The 20,278-nt window shown below is 36.6% G+C and overlaps 1 protein-coding gene across 1 annotated transcript; it reads left to right on the top strand.

Annotated features, from left to right (window-relative positions):
- The first annotated feature begins 6,883 nt into the window (after positions 1–6,883).
- On the top strand, positions 6,884–8,107 carry LOC131631431 (uncharacterized). The gene has a single exon (XM_058902226.1). It carries the CDS (start codon positions 6,884–6,886, stop codon positions 8,105–8,107), a length of 1,224 nt encoding a protein of 407 aa, XP_058758209.1.
- The last annotated feature ends 12,171 nt before the right edge of the window (positions 8,108–20,278 follow it).

Below are 20,278 nucleotides of genomic sequence, written 5' to 3'. Positions count from 1 at the left end.
TTAGGGAGGTTACGAATTGATGAAAATTGCATGGATTATTGATTGATTATGTGTTGTTTTTATGTGTGATGATGAATAATGATGCAATTGATGATTAACTGCCTGTATATGACGTTTAGAGTCAGTTTTGGACTCAGATTGAGTCAGATCGCAGGATCTGACGCAGACCCGAAAGTCTGTGAAATCGCCGGTTCGCGCCGCGAAGGCGTACTTGTTTTCTCGCATCGCGCCGCGTGCAAAGGTTGGCGCCGCGAACGTGCTTGTGTGCTTCAGGTCGCGCCGCGAACTTTGGTTGCGCCGCGTGCTGTAGCGTTAGTTGTTTTCTTGGAAAAGTTAAATGATGTGTAACTTTCGAACCGTAGGTCCATTTTTAGTGTCGTTTCGAGCACGATGAATCTTATGAGATAGCCTACGTGTTTAAATGATGGAATGAGGTGTGAATCCAATTATTTTTAAATATGATTTTATTTCTTGGTGAATGATGTATTGTACATGTACGTGATGAGATGTGTTAAATACATGCTACGTTGAAATATTAATCATGTGATGATTTGTTTAATTGGATGATATATTGTGGACATATATGATGAAATGTGACAATATAAGATCTTGTTTTGAGAAACATTATGATGTGATGAATTATTGAGAATTGTATGATGTTGATTGATTTGTTTTGGAATGATGTGGATACATGTGTGTTCTTCTTATTGATGACGATGATTGATGTGGACACATGTATGTTCTTTAATGATGATGATGATTGATTGTGATTGAATGATGTTGAAAACATGTACATACTTATTGGTGATGTGGTGTTGAGATGAGTTGTTCATCGTGATTCGATGATGTTTTTAAGTATGTTATGTGTTTTTCATTCATTCATATGCATTTGATGATGGATCTCGTTGATAAGTGGATCGTTGGTGGCTAATTCCCATTGTGCGGAGATTAGTAAGCAGTCATCGTGTGCCCATGGGGGTGAGAGCGATGAGGTTAATCGTGTGCCCATGTGGGGTGTGAGCGATTAAAGGGCAATATCGTGGAGAGAAGTCCTGTGAATATGATTCACGAATTTTGGTACCACATGCATAGTGTCAGTTCATACATATGCATACTTTTATAACATGATTGGAAGTATTCCAGTGTTATAAATATTAATGACGTGTTGGTTGTGTGTTTTGTTGAATTAATGTTGAGTATGATTGTCTGTTTGAAAGATGTGTTTTGTTGACATTTGTGTAAATGATGGATGTTCCTGATAATCTGAATATGATGAAATTGGGTGAATAATATAACTATGATGTGTTGTTATTTAAGATGCAATAACATTTGTTAACTGTGATGAGACTCACCCTTACTGTTGACATTTTCAGATTGAGGATAGCTGCTTTCGACTTGGTGAGGATTAGCTCATAAGTCAGTTTAGTTGTTGTGTCGGTGTCATGCTCTGATAGACGTAACACTGGGGACGCGATGTTTTGAGTTTCGATTATAACTCTATTGTTTATTTTATTTGAAGTCTGATACATTAACGATGTAATGTTGACTTGATGATTTGATTCCGCTGTGTAAACATGATTTTTATCTAATGAGTTATAATTTCAGATGTTTCAGTGAATGCATGACATATGCCGAACGTGTGTTTTCTTTTATTTTTGAATTGTGACACCCTTTGCATGTTTACTCTGATTTAATTTTGTTAATTGCCGTGGGGTATTAGAGGGGTGTTACACTCGGGGTTAACTTCCATAAATTTAACCAGATTGCTATTAATTTTGAGCCTTCCTTCATAATATTAGTAGAGAACATGCTCCATTACAAGATGAAGTCTCTTCCTTTTAAGTACCTAGGGCTACTAGTAGGCGTAAACCCTCGATTGAAGTCTACTAGGAATCTCTAGTTGACCTAATTCGGAAGAGACTTCACTCCTAGAATCATAGGCATTTGAATCTTGGAGGGAGGGTTATTCTCCTAAATTATTCCCTCATTGTTGACCTAATTTGAAAGAGATCTCTTGACCATTGTTCGTGTGTCCTCTTTGTAGATTATAGTAATGGTTGATCAATAATGCTAAAACTCTTTCCTCATGACGCGTGATTAAAAAAATTTAGTAATGTTAGCCATGATGTCCCATTTAACTAACAATAAAAATATTTTTAAGTATAAACAAAAATATAATACCTACATACATGTTGAATAGTATATTCTGAGTAATACTCACTTTTATATTGCGACAAAATAGTAGTTATGCAGGCCTGATAGAAAACAATTATTTCTTAAGTAATTAACAATGCTTTAAAGAGATGGCGTGTTATTGAATGTTCATTTGTTATTGTATACTATTTATGAACATGCAGGAAAATACTATTTTAAAGAAGGTCGGTTAAATATAAAATATTTAAATATGCTATGTTAATAACAAATATCTTATAATAAATTATAGAAGTATACTATTATTCAATTTAAATTTACATATACATTAATTACCTCTTATTGTAGTTAATTTAGTTTGAAATCTATTTCAGTTTGAGTTTCATATTTATAAGGTGGTAAATTATACACATCTCATTTTTTTTAGACAAAATATATAGTTATCTATAATTTTGTTTTTAGGGTTTTCAATGAAATGGAAACTACATAAATGTGTTTACAAATATATGCAAAGGAAGATGTAGTTTAATGTTTATATAAAGTTGTTTACACATTGTATAATTATACAAGAACCATCTAAATATTATTCAATGTAAAAGCTTTTCACTCTGGGATGATTCTTCACATTTATTCTCTAGTTGAATGATTCTTCACATTTATTCTTAATTTCTTTAGTCAATCCATTCCATCATATTTGTTCCTGCTTCCTCTGGAGGGATATCATGATAAGTTTCTCTCTCTTCTTTTTTTCTTTTCTTTGATGTCGAACCTTTCTCCTGATGTAAAACAATTTATGTTATTGTAATGTTGAAAAACACACACACACATATATATTGAATAATTCGATGCTTGAATGTTAAACATAATGTACATTACATCCACTGGAATTTTCAGTTTTCTTTTCCTCCTTGCTTTTAGGTTTTGGGCGAGCTTCATAAAGAATAAAGTTAGCCACTCCAGGCTTCGAACGAAATTGCTTGTTTGATGGTAAATGTGTACAAATCTGCATAAAAAGTTATACAAAAGTTAGTTTGTCACAATTCATTATATAAAAAAAATTAATATTAAATTTTTTATTAAAACAATTTGTAGCTATTTCTTACAATATCTATTCGATTATCATTTCGTTTTCTCAATTGAACTGTCCAGTTGTTTGCTCTTTCAATGACAGAAAATCTTCGATCTGCAAGTGGAGTAATATCTATATCTTTTCCATAATTTGCATGCTTCTTAGGAGGGGCTGCAAGCAACTATAGAAAAATTTCCATAATATATATCATTTAGATTATTTTTGTGTAATCAAGAAACACGAAATTAATGACATATATAAAATCAAAAAATAAAAATGGGAATTGATTAAGGAAAGCCAATATTTATGTTTGTTTGTTATAACTTTTTAAAAAAGTAGATTTGAAATAGTTCATATTTTTTGTTAAAGAAATTTAAAAAGAGATTTTTCATTCTATTTTTTTAAAATAGTTTGTTTTTAATAAAAATCATTTGAAATGTTTCATCTATATGTAATGAATTTTTTAGATGATAAAAGTGAAAGTATGCTTAGATCTCGTTTGCAAGATGTTAAAATAAAAATGATTTTAATATTAATACTTTAAATATGTTTAAAAAATAATATAAAATATTATTTATTTATTTGAAATTGTTATTAAAAATAAATATTTTCTATATATTTATATTTTAATAAATATATTTCTACATGTATACATAATTAAAGAAAAAATAAAACCTAATACAAAGACACACTTAAAGTGGTGCTTACTGTAACACCCCATAATTTCAGTTTATTAATTTAATTTGGATTTAAATTAAATAATTGGAATTTTAGTATTTTTATTTGAAATTATTTGGAAAATGATGAGTTATTGGCATTGGGCCTAGAGTGGTGATTAGCAGAAGAGGGGGTGTTGACTAAGTAAGCCCATTATAATATTTTATTTTATTTTTCATAAAATAAAGGAATTGGGAAAAGAGGAGAGAAAAGGAGACAGACTCTGAGAAAGGGAGAACACGTGAAGTGAGAAGAGCCAAAGGGGAAGAAGATCTTCGAAGATTCGACTCTGAGGTAAGGGGGGATTCTTCGGGTTAGTATTCCTTATGTGATTGTAGGTAGTATGATTGATTAGGATTGTGGTCTAGTTCAATCGTACGTGTCGGGTTGGGAATTTTGTTAGGTTTTGATAATCTTGTATGAATTGACATGATTCTGTTGATACTTGTGATATATGATGTTAATACATGTCAATAACTTGTTTGAAATGTGTAATTGTGTGAAAATCAATGATAATTGTGTGTATGTTCGTATGTACCTGAAATTGGGGAAATGGGATATGGTAAATGCTGTCAAAATGGTGATTTTTGCTGTGCAGGTACGTAGGAACCGGTTCCCATGTGGGACGAACCGGTTCCCCCTTGTAAAAACAGAGAAATATGGATTCTGGGTAGCTGGGAACCGGTTCCCATGTAGGGACAACCCGGTTCCCCATAGTAAAAACCAGAGACGAGACTTTGAAGCTGCCAGGAACCGGTTCCCACGTAGGGACAACCCGGGTTCTGCAGCATATTTTCTAAAAATGTTTTATCTTTAAAAACCCGTAACTTTTGATCCGTGTATCTGTTTTATGTGCCGTTTTGGGCGTTGCGAAGCTAATGAGATGCTTTATTTGATAAAGTGATGAAATGGGCAGTGGCCAACTTTATTTTAATTCGATTTGATCATTGATGAATTGGAATATAGTATATGTATACGTGCTTATTTATATATGATTATTGATACATGTTTTGTATTGGTGATGGGATTATGATATTCATTGGGTGGTGTTGATTTATAACATGTCGTAAATGAATACATGTTTTGTGATTATGTTGTTGGGTTGTTTTAACAATTTATTACATGGTGTGTAATGATGATAGATGTAACTATGTATGATGATGGTGATGATTGATGATTGTGAATATTAATATGTTGTTAATATTAATATGTTGGTTATGGTGGCAATTAACATTACTATGATGTGTATGTTATTGTGATGATGTGGTGTATGTATGTGAATGATTGAATGATGCTTAAACATGTACATACTTGTTGTGACCTTATTGGTAAGAGGTGTTAAGCGATGTTAAGCATCGGAATGATGATGATGTATGAAGATGTAAGTATGTGTCATGTGTGCATTATTCATAAATCATTTGCATTGGAAGGCTAATTCCCATTGTGCGGAGATTAGCGGGAAGTCATCGTGTGCCCATGTGGGGTGTGAGCGATGAGGCAGTAGTCGTGTGCCCATGTGGGGTGTGAGCGACTAGAGGGCAGTATCAAAGAGAGAAGTCCTGTGAATGTGATTCACGAATTTTGGTACCACATGCATAGTGTCAGTTGCATCATATGCATTGGTTATAACATGATTGGATGAGATCCAGTGTTATGCCTTGGTGTGTTTACATGATTGATGTATTGAGAAGATGTTGTTAATATAACTTGATCATTGATGAAATTGATGAGTTGTGGGCCGATGGCCAATATTGTTGGATTGATGCTTGCTTGTTGTAATAATTCCGATTATGTGTATGATTGAGTGGATGATAATTACTATGATATTTTATTGCTTATGATTGCATAATGCTTATTAATTCGAATGAAACTCACCCTTACTTTGATGATTTCAGATTAAGGATGTAGCGGCGTCTTGATTGGGTGAAGATAGCTTGTAGGCTAGCCCGTAGTTCATGTCGAGTCATGCTCTGATTGTAACACTGGGGAACGCTAGTTTAGAGACGAATTACTCTGTTGGCTTTGTTGTTTTATAATTGTATTAGAGTAACTTGCATGAATGATGATGAATATGCAATGTTATGAATTATAATCCGCTGTGTTGAACATGAATTGTATTTATGTTAAATGGTTCCTCGTGTGGCATGACAAATGACTATGGTATTTTATGTTAAAGAAGTTGTGACATCCTTGTATTTCATGTTTACTCTGATTATTATTGTATTTTCCGCGGGGGTTTAGAAGGGTGTTACACTTACCTTTTCAATGTTAATTTCGCCTCCGTAACAAAAATGTGGAAGTTCAAAAGAGGCTGAAATTGGTCCCAACACCACGCTTGTTATTTTTCTTCCTCTGTTTTTCTTCTATAAAAATAAAACCATCATAAGTGATAATAGATAGTATAACTTTAAGAAAAAAAACTTTTATTCAAAATTTATCTTTCCTATAAGATTTATGAATATAGTTATAAGTTGTTTCTTTATAACAAATGCATATATTAATATATTAAAATAAATAAAATAATATAAAAGATAATTAAATTTATTTTAAAAATAATAATAAAACAACAAAAAACTCAATAAAAAAAGAATACACCAAAAATACATTAAAAAAAGCAAATATAAGGAAAAAGAAAGAAAAATGAGCAGAAAAAGCGAAAGACTACCATCAATTCAAAGAAAAAAAATCCGATAACCAAAAGAATTAGATGCACAAATAACATATTAAAATTCACAAAAACTATGTCTGCTTGAAGAGGACGTTGAAGGTGAACCAAAAAATATATCAAATACATGTTTTAAAAATACATTTTAAAAAACTAGGACTCATTACAAAATAACATACTAAACCAAAAGAATTAGACTGCCTAGTTTTTTTTATGTGTGAGTGTGTTCTCCAAGTGCAACTTTGAACTTCTGCAAGTTTGAAACATCAAACACCCAGATAATGGCAGAGTGGATTCAAGTAAGGAAAACCAGTAGACAACATGGGGAGAGGAAAAAATCATGGGACATAAATGAAGGGGGATACAAAAACGTGAGAAGGTCGAAAGAAACAACCACGTTTTTTGTCACGGAGTTTCCTGAGGAATGTGGAGCAAAGGAGTTATATGCAATTTTTAAAGACTATGGCGAGATCGATGAAGTCATTATACCACCAAGAAGGGATAGAAGGGGGAAGAAATTTGGTTTTGCAAGGTTCTTCAACGTAACCGATACAAAAATGATGGCAATCAGATTGGACAACATAATCATCGGCTCGCGTAAAATTCACACAAACTTACCGAGGTTTAGTCGATACTATGAAGGGGAAACTAACGGAGGCAAGTTTCAAACCAGACAGAAGCGAGAAATGCCGGCAGCGGTGCCCCATTGTAACAGGGGTGGTAACGTGTACAAAAGGGATCATGGTGGGAAACGGAAAACATATGCCCAGGTTGTGTCGAATCAGAATAATAGAAAAGTGGTGGATAATTTAACACATGCAAAGAAGGTTCCATTTGCACATTTAGAGTATAACTTGGAAGAAGAAGAATTAACTAAATTTCAGAAGGCTTTTGTTGGTGTGGTTGAGAACTCGGGAACGATGTATAATCTGCAGGAATATTTCAATATGGAGGGTTATTTTGGAGTGAAAGTTACACCACTTGGCGCAAATCTATGTCTGCTTGAAGAGGATGTTGAAGGTGAACTGAAAGCACTCATCGATGATGCATCAGAATGGATTAACCAGTGGTTTACCGAGATCAGGCCATGGAAACCGCAAGACGTTGATAATGAAAGACTAACATGGTTAAGAATCTTTGGTCTGCCATGCCACGCTTGGAACCCAAATGTATTCGAGTTCATGTCAAAACCTATCGGTGTGTACGTCTGCTCAGATACAGAAACAACCAAACAATCAAATATGGACATAGCTAGAATCCTTGTAAGGACCAAGTTCTGTATGGTGCTCAATGAGACATACAGCATTTCTATCAACAATATCGTATATAACATAGAGGTTGTGGAGGATTCCCATGGACCTATGAGGATTTTAACAAAGAGTGCTAGATCTTTGTCCCCAAGAAATAGTGATGCTTGTCAAAGCTCTGAAGATGAAGACGAAGGTGGCGCTTGGAACTACAACACGGATTGGGTTATTGGGAATTGGATAAAAACTCTTTGGTAGGCTCAAAAGCTCATTCGGATATTGGTGTGGGTTACTGGGCCAAAAGAAATATGAAAAAAACAAAAGCCCATTGGTTGAGGAACAATAAAGCCCAAAGCATAGGAGGTGGGGCGAGGGAAGATGATGCACTTACTGAATTTGGGGAAATTAACAATGTCTCTAACATAGACGGCAAAAACGTTTCACCCAACGAAATTAGGGATTTCCCCATCTCAAAATCCTTTTTCTCAATTCTTAGCCGACAAAAACCTAAGGGGACAATCTGCAACAATGATGCCACGACAAAACCAGCACAGAAGGATCCATCAACATCATCATCAGAAGGAACAGTGATTTGTAGAAAGTCATCAACAGAATGCAACCTGTCTCAGAAAGGAGGACGAACAAAGGAATGTCGAGAAGAGAGTATGGCAGCTAAGGTTTGGAAGGAAATTACTCAATCGGGGATCACAGGAGGCAAGGGGGAAGATAATTTTGTGGAGGCTATTAGAGATATGGAGGTGCGTGACGCTGAAGGGCTGAAACTAAGGAAGGCGAAAAAATTACCGTTGTGATGAATATTGTATCTCTAAATATCAGAGGATGCGGAATTTCTTCGAAACGAAGAAGGTTGAATCATATAATTTCTAAAGGGCAGGCGGACTTGGTTTTTATCCAAGAAACCAAAGTGCAGAATATGAACGAAGTCATGGTGGAAAGTCTGTGGTGTTGCAAGGAGGTGGAGTGGTCAGCTAAAGATTCTGAAGGAGCTTCAGGTGGAATTCTCATCATGTGGAAAAGTGGGGTGATATCACCTGTGTTCAGTTTCAAAACAGAAGGTTCAGTTGGGGTCTGTGCTTACTATAAAAATCAACTGTGTTACTTTGTCAACGTTTACTACTCTTGCTTGTTGGAGAGGAAAAGATTTCTCTGGTCTGAACTGGTGAAGGCTAAAAACAGTTTCGAACAAGGGTGGTGGTGTGTGGGTGGAGATTTCAACACTGTGAGAGAAAAGAAGGAAAGAGTGGGAAGGAACATAGATTGTAGAATCACTGATATGAATGAGTTCAATGAATTCATAGACTCTGTTGAATTGGTGGATGTACCGGTCATGGGTAACAAATACATTTGGTCTAACAAAGATGGGAGCGCAAGAAGCAGGCTCGACAGGTTCCTTCTATCTGAATCCTTGATTGACAATTGGAAGATCATTGGGCAGAACACGGGGGATAAAGATATTTCTGATCACTCCCCAATTTGGTTGAAATCAAATGAATTGGACTGGGGACCAAAGCCATTTAGGGTTAATTCGTGTTGGTTTGAACATAAAGAATTCAAGCGATTCGTGGAGGACGCATGGAGATCAGCGGAGATAGCTGGAAAACAGGCGTTTGTTTTGAAAGAAAAATTTAAATTGCTGAGAAACAAATTGAGGGTGTGGAATAAGGAATGCTTTGGCTGGATTGATCTCAAAGTAGAGGAGGCTGTGCTGAAACGGAGAGAGTGTGACGAAGCTGACACAGAAGATGCTGGAACCAATCTAATTATGCTGGCTGCAACAAGAAATCAAGCGGTCGACAATTTCTGGAAACATCTTCATTTGAAAGAAAGTCTTTTGAAACAAAAGTCAAGGCAAAAGTGGCTAAATGAGGGGGATCAAAATACCAGGTACTTCCATTCAGTGATAAATGGCAGAAGTAGAATGAACACAATAACTTCAGTGCGTAATAGCCAGGGGGAAAGTGTCAAAGACTTTATTGGCATCGGGGAAGAAATCCTCAAAGTGTTTAACAGCAGATTCAGGGAGGATTATAAGGAAAGACCTGTGTTCGATGGACTGAGCTTCAACAAAATCTCTGAGAGAGAGAAACTGCTCTTGGAGTCGGATTTCTCGAGTGAGGAAATTAGGGCTGCGGTGTGGGATTCCGATGGCAAGAAGTGTCCTGGACCGGATGGCATAAACTTCAAATTCATTCAGGAATTCTGGAGCTTACTGGAGAATGATATTACAAAACTTGTTAAGGAATTCCATTTGAATGCTTCCCTCCCCAAAGCCATAACAGCATCTTTTATAGCTTTGATTCCAAAAAACCATAACTCTCAGGGTCTCGACGAATTAAGGCCTATTTGCTTAGTCGGATGCTTGTACAAAATTTTGGCAAAATTGCTCGCGAATAGAATCAAAACTGTTTTGCAAAGGCTTATCTCACCTTCACAGACTGCACTCGTACCGGGGAGACAGATTTTGGATGGCGTCTTGGTTTTAAACGAAATCATCGATCACGCCAAGAAAGTAAAGAAGGAATGCTTCATCCTTAAGGTAGATTTTCAACAAGCATATGATTGCGTCAACTGGAATTTCTTGAGATATATGCTACAGCAGTTCGGCTTCGGAGAGCGGTGGCGGAGATGGATGGAAGCGTGCATATTCCATAGCACAATGTCAATCTTAGTGAACGGAAGCCCAACTAAAGATTTTGTGGTGGAAAGGGGTCTACGATAAGGCGACCCGTTATCACCGTTTTTGTTTACTTTGGTGGCTGAAGGGCTGGCAGCTTTAGTCCAAAAGGCAAGTGAGGAAGGAACATTCGAGGGGTATAAGGTAAATGAAGATTTAGAAATCAAGCTCCTTCAGTTTGCCGACGATACGATAATGGTTGGGAAGGCGAGTTGGAACAATTTATGGAGCATAAAGGCTATGTTCAGAGGATTTGAATTACTTTCGGGTCTCAAGGTGAATTTCTTCAAAAGCAAGCTTTACGGAGTGAACGTCGATGAGAGCTTTATGGAATCAGCATCCCACTTTCTTTGCTGCTGTATAGACAGGCTGCCATTCAAATTCCTTGGGATACAGGTGGGCTCAAATTCTAGAAGATGCGATTTTTGGAAACCGATGTTGGATAGTTTGAGGAAAAAACTGTCATTATGGAAAGCTCGAATGATTTCAATTGGGGGGAGAGTAACGTTGCTGAATTCGATTCTATCAAGCATTCCAATCTACATGGTGTCTTTCTTCAAGGCACCTGTTAAGATCATCCAAGAGATAATCAAAATTCAAAGCTGTTTTTTTGTGGTGTACCAAGGAAGATAAAAGAGGAATCAATTGGGTAAGCTGGAACAACATTTGCAGACCCAGGGAAGACGGTGGTCTCGGCATAAGACACATAGGAAATTTCAACAAAGCTTTGTTAAGTAAATGGAAGTGGCGAATTCTGGTTGAAGAAGACACTACATGGAAACACATTTTGAAGGCTAGATATGGGAATTTGCAACATGCAGTGATGTTTGGGATGGATGCCAAGAAGACAAAGAAAGCCTCAACATGGTGTAAGGATGTCATCTCTGCCAGAATTATTAAAACTAACCATGATTGTTTTGCAGGTGGTCTGTTGGCTAAACTAGGTGCAGGGGACAATATATTTTTTTGGCACAGTAGATGGATTGGGGAGGCACCGCTCAAAGTTTTATTCCCAAATCTGTTTACTATATCTGTTAAACCGAAAGGAAAGATTGGTGAAATGGGATCTTGGAATGACCGCGGCTGGTGCTGGCAGTTTCATGTGGATGCAGACTCATTACTCGAGGATCCGGTCGCGACAGAGGAAGCTTTTTCTCTAATTGAGTTGTTAACAAATATCAGCCCCACTCTCAACGCACAAGATACGTTAAGTTGGTGGCAGAATCAAGATGGTCAATTTAGTGTGAAGAGTTGCTACAATCTAATGCGCGATCGGGATTTGGAAGATGTTCTGGACACTCAATCAAAGTTGGCTCTCAAGAGGATATGGAAGACCAGTATTCCATCTCGTTTAAAGGTTTTTGGGTGGAGGGTGGTACTAAACAGAATACCTACAAAAGATCAATGGCAAAAAGGGGGGTAATTAGAGATGGACAACAGAAACTTTGCACTTTCTGCCAGGAAAAGGTTGAAGACTTAGAACATCTCATGTTCAATTGCTCTATTAGTCAAAGAGTTTGGAATAGCATATATGGATGGTTAGATATCAAGGGAATGGGAGATTCGGTTGGAGTGAATCATTTGAGAAACTTCACTCAAGCTTTGGCGGGGAAGATAAAAAAGAAGAAGTTGTGCTTAATATGGTTAACTACGGTGTGGTCTCTTTGGATGGCGAGAAATAATTTCTTATTTAGAGATGAACCATGGGTGTTCGACGACTTAGTCATGAATATCAAAGGGTTGGCTTGGTCTTGGCATACAATAGGCAATAGAGGTTCTTGTTGCACTTCCTTGTATAATTGGCTCCATTCTCCATTAGATTTTCTAAAGTCTGACTGAGCTTTTATGTATCGGGTTCGAGTACCCCTTGTACTCGTATTATTAATACTATCTTTTGCTTATAAAAAAAAATCAATTCAAAGAAAAAAAACCCGATAACCAAAAGAATTAGATGCACAAATAACATATTAAAATTCACAAAAGTTCAACAACTTTGAAAATTTTCAAAATTAAGAGTTAGCGTATTTACTTCACTTGCATCATTCTCTTTAAATACAACCATAGCCAACCGATGCTCTGGATCTTCACCATCTTCTAATTTTCTTAATTCCTCCATATATATCTGATATCACAACAAATAAAATGTTTCTTTAGTTAAAATTTCATTAATTAAAAGTAAAATAAAATATCAAATGTATTGGATGTAAATTTCAGACTAAATACATTAAACAATTGTGCTTATATTTTATATGAAAAGGTATATCAATTGCATACACTTTATAACATGAATTAATAAGGAGATTAACTATAAGAGTAACTTACATTAATTTGCTCTATGACATAATCACTAATTTGATCGGGCAGCGTTGAGTGGTTTCACTATTAGCACTTGTTTTCCATCTCTATAAATATATTCGATAAGTTCTTGCTCCTCAAAACTATGGTCTTTGTGATCCATAATAATATAATGAATAGTATTGAAATATATGAGAAAGTTAGAGAAATAGAGGTGTGTTGTGCATATATATATATACTCTAAAAAAATGGTATACAGTTGTATTTGCGTAAATAAAAAGGAGCGTAATTTATGGTTTTATTAGACTTTTAGTTTTAATACATTTATTTTCTTTTTGAGATTAAAAATTCAAATTGGTTGTATATACATTGTATAAGTTTTTCTTTTTGGTTGTATATACATTGTATAAGTTTTTCTATTAATAACTTTCTTTTGTCATAACTAAAGTGCAATAAAAGGTTTGTCCTAAAATAATAATTTATTTATGTATTTCCTATTTTTTGTTTGTGTATTCCCTATTATTTTTATTAAAATTATTTTTCAAGAAATATGATATATCAATTAATTTGTTCCTATCCCTTGTTCCTTTGGTCATTATTGTATATCATAAACTTAGGAAGCTTCGTTAACATGAACATTGCAGCCCCATCTTTAATTGCTTCGTTTACTTGCTTAGTAGTCATCGCCAAATCCTCAACACTGTTCTCTTCAGGAAAGATAATCGTCTTCGTAAAGCAATTAATTTGAAACCGGCTGAATTCCAACCAGTTCATTCCCAGAATAACACCAAGTTGTTCAAGCGGAAGGCGCACTAAGTCCATCCCAAACTTTCTACCAAAAATATCAACCGGACAATTCAAACAAGCAGAAGAAGAAGTTACTGAACCCGACGCAGGAGTATCAATAACCATACTTTCATTAATATTAGATATTTCTAATCTCAATCTTTTAGCACAATCCAACGAAATAAACGAATGTGTTGCTCCAGTATCAATAATTGCAATTAAAGGTGTGTCATGGATAAAACACATACCTTTAATCAATCGATCCTCCGGAGTAGTCTCTGACCCTGACAAAGCAAAGACCTTCCCACCAGACTGATTCTTCTTCGGTTTATTGCACTATGGCCTAATATGGCCTTCTTTGCCGTAATTGTAGCAAGTCACGTTCTTCATCCTACAGTCAGAAGCAATATGACCAGCCTTACCACAGTTGAAGCATTTCTTTTCCCCACTCTTACACTCATTCCTTATATTCCCAGTCTCAGCATAGTTGTAGCACCTAACGAGAGCACCAGAATCCCCCCCACTAGGCCTCTTCCAATCACCAACTTTAGGATTTCCTCTACCATATGGCTTACCTCTATCCATAGGCTTCTTACCTTTCTTGTCAACCAACTCGTGAGAGTGAGATGACTTCATCTTAATGTTATCCTCTTCGAAGATCCTGCTACAGTCCACCAAATCGACAAATCGCCAAATCCTCTGATACCTGATACCTTGCTTGATCTCGTCACGAAGACCATTCTCAAATTTAGTACACTTTGAGAATTCACTAGCTTCATCATTGTTGTAGTGAACGTAGTACTTCGCCAACTCAACAAATTTAGAAGCATACTCCGGCACCGTCATCTTACCTTGAGTCAGCTCCAAAAATTCAATTTCATTTCTGCCCCGAACATCTTCAGGGAAGTACCTCCTCAAAAACTCTCTTTTGAACACACCCCAAGAAATAGCTACACCATCAACGTCCAGCTCTGCTCTAGTTGCCATCCACCAGTCATCAGCTTCTTCGGACAACATATGAGTACCATACCTTACTTTCAGGTTCTCAGCACAATCAATGACTCTGAAAATCCTCTCGATCTTATTTAGCCACTTCTGAGCACCTTCAGGATCATGTGTGCCCTCGAAAAACGAAGGATTGTTCCTCTGAAAATTCCCCATTTGCCTGTTGGCACCAATCCCAGATCCATTTGCATTCCCTCCCAGCACACTAGCAATCATGCCTAAAGCCTCAGCGATAGCATCATTGTTTCTTCCACCTCTTCCAGCCATTGTTCTGCTAATTACAAACAATTCCATTAGCACCAAAAGTATCAACAGTGATAACCCGCACTCGTCACATACAAGGGAAAACTGACACTAAGACTTTGGTCACAACGACTGTCGCACCCTAATTTTTGACCTGCGCATTTTATTCATTTGGGCGTGTCGCTTTCATATTGCATTTGCATTTAATCGTCACATTTCTTACATATTTCTCGGTTTTATTTACCCTTTCAAATTCTACTTCAAAAAAATAAGAAAAAGTTGTGGATTAAAGTCCATCATTGGTTCCATTTAGATTTAGGCATTTTTTGCACCATTTCAATTAGAAAAATATATCAAAAATATTTTAGTCATTTATTTTATTTTAATATTATCATAAGTTTTATTCTTTATTGTTATTGTTATTATTATTTTATTTTTTTAGTTAAGTTTAGAGTTATTAATTATAGAATGAATAAAAAAAAGTAATAGAAGTTTAGTCTTTTATGTAATTTAGGCCCAATTTGTTCTCTCCATAAGCCCATGTACACTTTAGTAAACAATACACACAAAAAAGACAAAAATTCTGCATTTTGTTTCTCCTCTCTCCCACGCCTCTGCCTTCACCAACAGCACTCTGCATATTTGTACCATCATTTGTCAAGCTTGCCCTGAACCAGCACAAGACAACAAAACTCTGCACCTCATAGCTGCTCCTATCTGTCCAAATATTTTCACTAAAATAGCCATACAAATCCTGCATAAAAAAGCAACAAAATCAGATACCACAAATGTTCAAATCTCACAAATTTTCCCCCCAAAACCCACTCTAATGCCTCTATAAAAAACTCAGTAACGACATTTCAAGGGGGCGGATTGACGAATACCTCACAATCATACTCAACCTCACCTTCAACCACAAACTCTTCACATTCCTACACTCAGTCACGATAACCTCTTCATTCATAAACCTTCAACTCCTAACCTCACCTCAATCACTAAAGAAATAGCCCTCAAACCTTGAAACTCAGAACCGCCTTACTTTACTTATCCACAAATCCGTGGCACCTCCAATCACGTTACAACCACACCCATACGCACCATCACGGACCCAACCTTCAACATCACTCAAATCCATCATCCAAACTGAAACCAACCTCACATAACACTCAGACGCAACACAACACAAACTCACACACGAATCTATTATTCCAGAAACATTCAGAAGCACAACAAAGAAGGAGGAAATCACAGAAAGAACAACAGAAACACAAACTCAGAATTAGATCGAAGAAGACAAGCTATCACGTACCTGTCTCTTTCGATTCACTTTGGTAGGCCTTCGCTTACGTTCTTGGTTCTCATTTTTAATTTCGACTTCTGACCTCCATGTAAACTGTAATATTCACATATTGAATGATTTGGGGCTTAGGGTTGTTATGGGGATAGTGTTTTTATTGTTATATTTGTTTGATTGTTGTTCTCCAAATCGAGAAAGAGAGATTCGTGAGAGTTCGAAAACGAAGCAGAGAGATCAGAGAGTGATTCGCGTGAGAGGGAGAGATCTCCTTCTTTTCCGTTTTTTCACGATGAAGAGGCAACAAAATGCTTGTTTAGGTTAAAACCGGTTTGGCCTAAGGGATGGTTTCGGATCTGTCCAATACGGTCCAACCCATTGTTTTTTTGATTTTTTGTTTTACTCACAAGTGGGCCTGCTTTCTAGTAACCCCTTGGCCCATTAGATTGTTTTTTTTTATATCCTTTTCTACTTATTTCCATTTTATTTCTTAAAGATAAACCAAAATATTTCTGTTAGAATATTTTCATAAAAAATACAAAAAAATGTCTTCTTAAGATGTATGTTTGGGATTTATCAAAATATTTTAAAATGATACAAAAATAGTCTTTGAATCGAATCGAGTTTTAAGTTTTAATGGATAAGGAGGGTTCGTACGTACTTGTACGAGTTGTCCTAAAAGTATTTGGGTGATGGCCGTTAAGCTTTTATTCGAATACTTTGATTCCATTAAAGGCTCCATAAAACTCGATTTAATTCACCTTTTTTTTTACAAAAAACGCTTTTCTTTTAACATTCAAATCATTTTATCTATAATGGAAAGAAGAGTTTGTACGTACTTGTACAATTTGTTCTTTAAACATTTAGGCGATGGCCGTTAAGCCATTGTTTGGATGTTTAAACTCCATTAAAGACTTTATAAAAATCAATTTAACAAACACTCTTTCAAGTATCTTAAGCGATGGCCGTTAAGCTTTTGTTTAAATACTTGGATCCAATTAAATGTCTTTCAACTCATCAAATCATCTTCATCACCTACGAGGAGGTTGTACGTACTTGTACAATTTTCTCTTTCAAACATTTAGGCGATGGCCGTTAAGCCTTTGTTTAAATGTTTGACTTCTTCTAACAAACAAACTTTCAATTCATTCACACCTTTTTACATTCTAAAACATTTTTTTTTCATAAAACGAGACACTTATTCAATTTCAATACGAACATACTTCCACATGTGAAGATCTAACATCTTCCACTCGAATGCGATGATGGCCAAAATCATGTCTTATCTTGATTTAGTTATCCATTCTTGTAGTGATATCATATACATGTGCGCGTAGTATTTCCATTTGAAAGCGATCGAGTACCTCTCGCTAAAATCAATCAACAAAACATTTCGTAGTTTTAGCCCGAACTACGATTGCTCTGACTTTCCCATTGCACTAGGGAATACGTAGGCACAAGATACAAACGTCTTGGCGAGCACAATAATAAAAAATCTTTTTTTGTTTCTTTCTTTTTTCCAACCTAATAAATAACGCAAATAGATAATAAGCTAACAATTGATCACAAGATTAACTAAATGGGTCCCATCGAGTACGATGGAAGTGAGGGGTGCTAACACCTTCCCCTTGCTTAACCGACTCCCGAACCCTAATTTGGTTGCGATGACCATCTTATCCTATTTCCTTTTTTTATGGGTTTTATCGATATTTTCCTTTTCCTTCTTGGAATAAATAAAGTTCGGTGGCGACTCTGTTGTACTTCGAATGCGCGAAAGCGCGTCGAGTCACATTTTTACCGCTACAGAAAGTGGCGACTCTGCTGGGGATATCCTAAGAGAGTCAACCCTAGTTTAGTTTTTCTTGTATTATTGTTAGCTTTATTTATTTGCTTATTTATTTCCTTTATTGTGTGATTTCTTATTGTATGGTTGGAATATCTTGATTTTTGGCACTTTGAGGACAAAGCTCTACACCCGAGCTCAAGAAACACATAAGATAAGATGGTGGGTTAGTATTAAACTTGCTTGACGTAGTGTCAAGTGGGAGATACTAATACCCCGCCTAGAGTAGGTCCTTTGAGAAGATGTCTTTGGTTGAGTAAGTTATTTACTCGAGCGATGATGTTTTCAATTTGGATCGTTAACTCTAGGGACCTTTAGAAAAACCCTTAAACCATGACTTTTTAGGAAATGGTGGTTTCGCACCCAACTTGCGTAACGTAACTATTACCGTGGGTAAGTGCGAAAACCACACTCAGAATAGGCTTCATTTGAAAACATGGTTGTGTGGGAAGTTATTTACTAGATGATCAAGTTTTCAAAAGGAGCTCGTAACTCTGAGGACCGTGTCTAGAACCTTGTTGGAAAGAACCTTAGAACTATCCTATTGTGTGCCACTTTGTGTTGAGAAATCAGAATATTTCTGGTCCATATGATTTGAAATCCATTACATGTTAATCATTCATGGCATTCATTTTTTGCATAAAAAATAACAAAAATTGCATGCATCCATATTCATTTGAGTTGTCAACTCATACCGTCTGTATTCATCTTCAACAGCCTTCTGTTAACCGTCAAGCTGGTTCCTCCACACGATTACGAGACTAGAGCCAACGTTAGAAGAAGAATGGCAGATCAAGAGCAACACAATGCTGAATTCAGAATGGAAATTGAAGATTTAAAGTCAGGAATGACTAAGCTCACAGAGATGATCCAAGTTCTGATTGCTAGAGGAGAACCGCCTCAAAGGACTGTCATTCAAGAAATCACCGATGATGTTGAAGACCCTATTCCTGTTCAGAGGCCCGCCACTACTTGGCCTGAGTTTGGTTTACCTCCAAATTATTCTCCGCCGCATGCCACTGCTGCTATGTTAGGTCAACCTTCACGACCAATGTTCCAAACACCAATCATGACTGAGTCTCAGCCAATTGTGCACACTGCTGCCCAAACCACTTTTGGAAATCCTCTCTTTGAATACCAGGCTGGAGACCATCAAAGTGAAAGCCAAAAAGAAGCTGGTGATATTGACGAAGTCAAAGAACAATATCAAATCCTGGAGAAAAGATTAAGAGCTATGGAAGGCGCTGATTACTTTGGGGTCGCTGCTGAAAACATGTGTTTAGTTTATGATTTGGTCATACCTGCAAAGTTCAAAACTCCTGAGTTTGAAAAATACAAAGGGTACACTTGTCCAAGAAGTCATTTGACCATGTACTACCGCAAGATGGCTGCCTATACCAAGAACGACAAATTGTTGATTCACTGTTTTCAAGATAGTCTGACTGGTGCTTCACTGAAGTGGTATACGGGACTGGAGAAGAGTCGTATCCATTGCTTTCAAGATCTGACTGATGCTTTCATGAAACAGTACAAGTATAATCTAAACATGGCTCCTGATCGCCGTCAACTACAAAATATGTCCCAAAGGGAAAGAGAATCCTTCAAAGAGTATGCTCAACGCTGGAGAGAGCTAGCTTCTCAAGTGGAACCTCCTTTGGCTGAAAAGGAACTGGCTGGAATGTTTATGGACACTCTCTCACCGTTCTATTGGGAGAAGATGATTGGAAGCGTATCCTCCAACTTTACTGATTTGGTGACCATTGGTCAAAGGCTAGAGGAAGGAATTAAGAAAGGCAAGGTTGTCAATGCTGGTGAGTCCTCTAATGGGGCAAGGAAGTCTTTTGGAAACTTCCATAGGAAAAAGGAAGGAGAAACAAATGCTGTGAGTGACGAAGGAAGAAGACCTCGTCAAAGAACTAATAACTATGATCAACCAATTGTGGTTACTGTTGCTCCTGTGACCAAAGCTCCACAAGTTCAAGCTCCTCAACCTCAGGCCGCCAACCGAGATCAGAATCGTGGTAGGACGACTTATGATCCTATTCCCATGACCTACACTGAGTTATACCCTGCATTGGTCGCGAAAGGTCTGATTACAACAAGAGCTTTTACTCCTCCGAATCCTCTTCCACCCGGTTTCAGATCCGATCTGCATTGTGAATTTCATCAAGGTGGTGCTGGCCATAATTTGGAAAGTTGTTTCGCGTTGAAGGCTAGAGTGCAAGAACTGATGAGGGCAAATCTGTTATACTTCAAGGATATTAATCC

This window comes from Vicia villosa, unplaced genomic scaffold (genome assembly GCF_029867415.1).
Source record: "Vicia villosa cultivar HV-30 ecotype Madison, WI unplaced genomic scaffold, Vvil1.0 ctg.000823F_1_1, whole genome shotgun sequence".
Lineage (NCBI taxonomy): Eukaryota > Viridiplantae > Streptophyta > Magnoliopsida > Fabales > Fabaceae > Vicia > Vicia villosa.
Note: the sequence above shows the minus strand (reverse complement) of the source record. Positions and strands in the feature narration are given on the sequence as shown.

Bases quoted from the DNA above. Each gene is read 5' to 3' on its own strand.
- LOC131631431 (XM_058902226.1), top strand. From the start codon at position 6,884: ATGGCAGAGTGGATTCAAGTAAGGAAAACCAGTAGACAACATGGGGAG.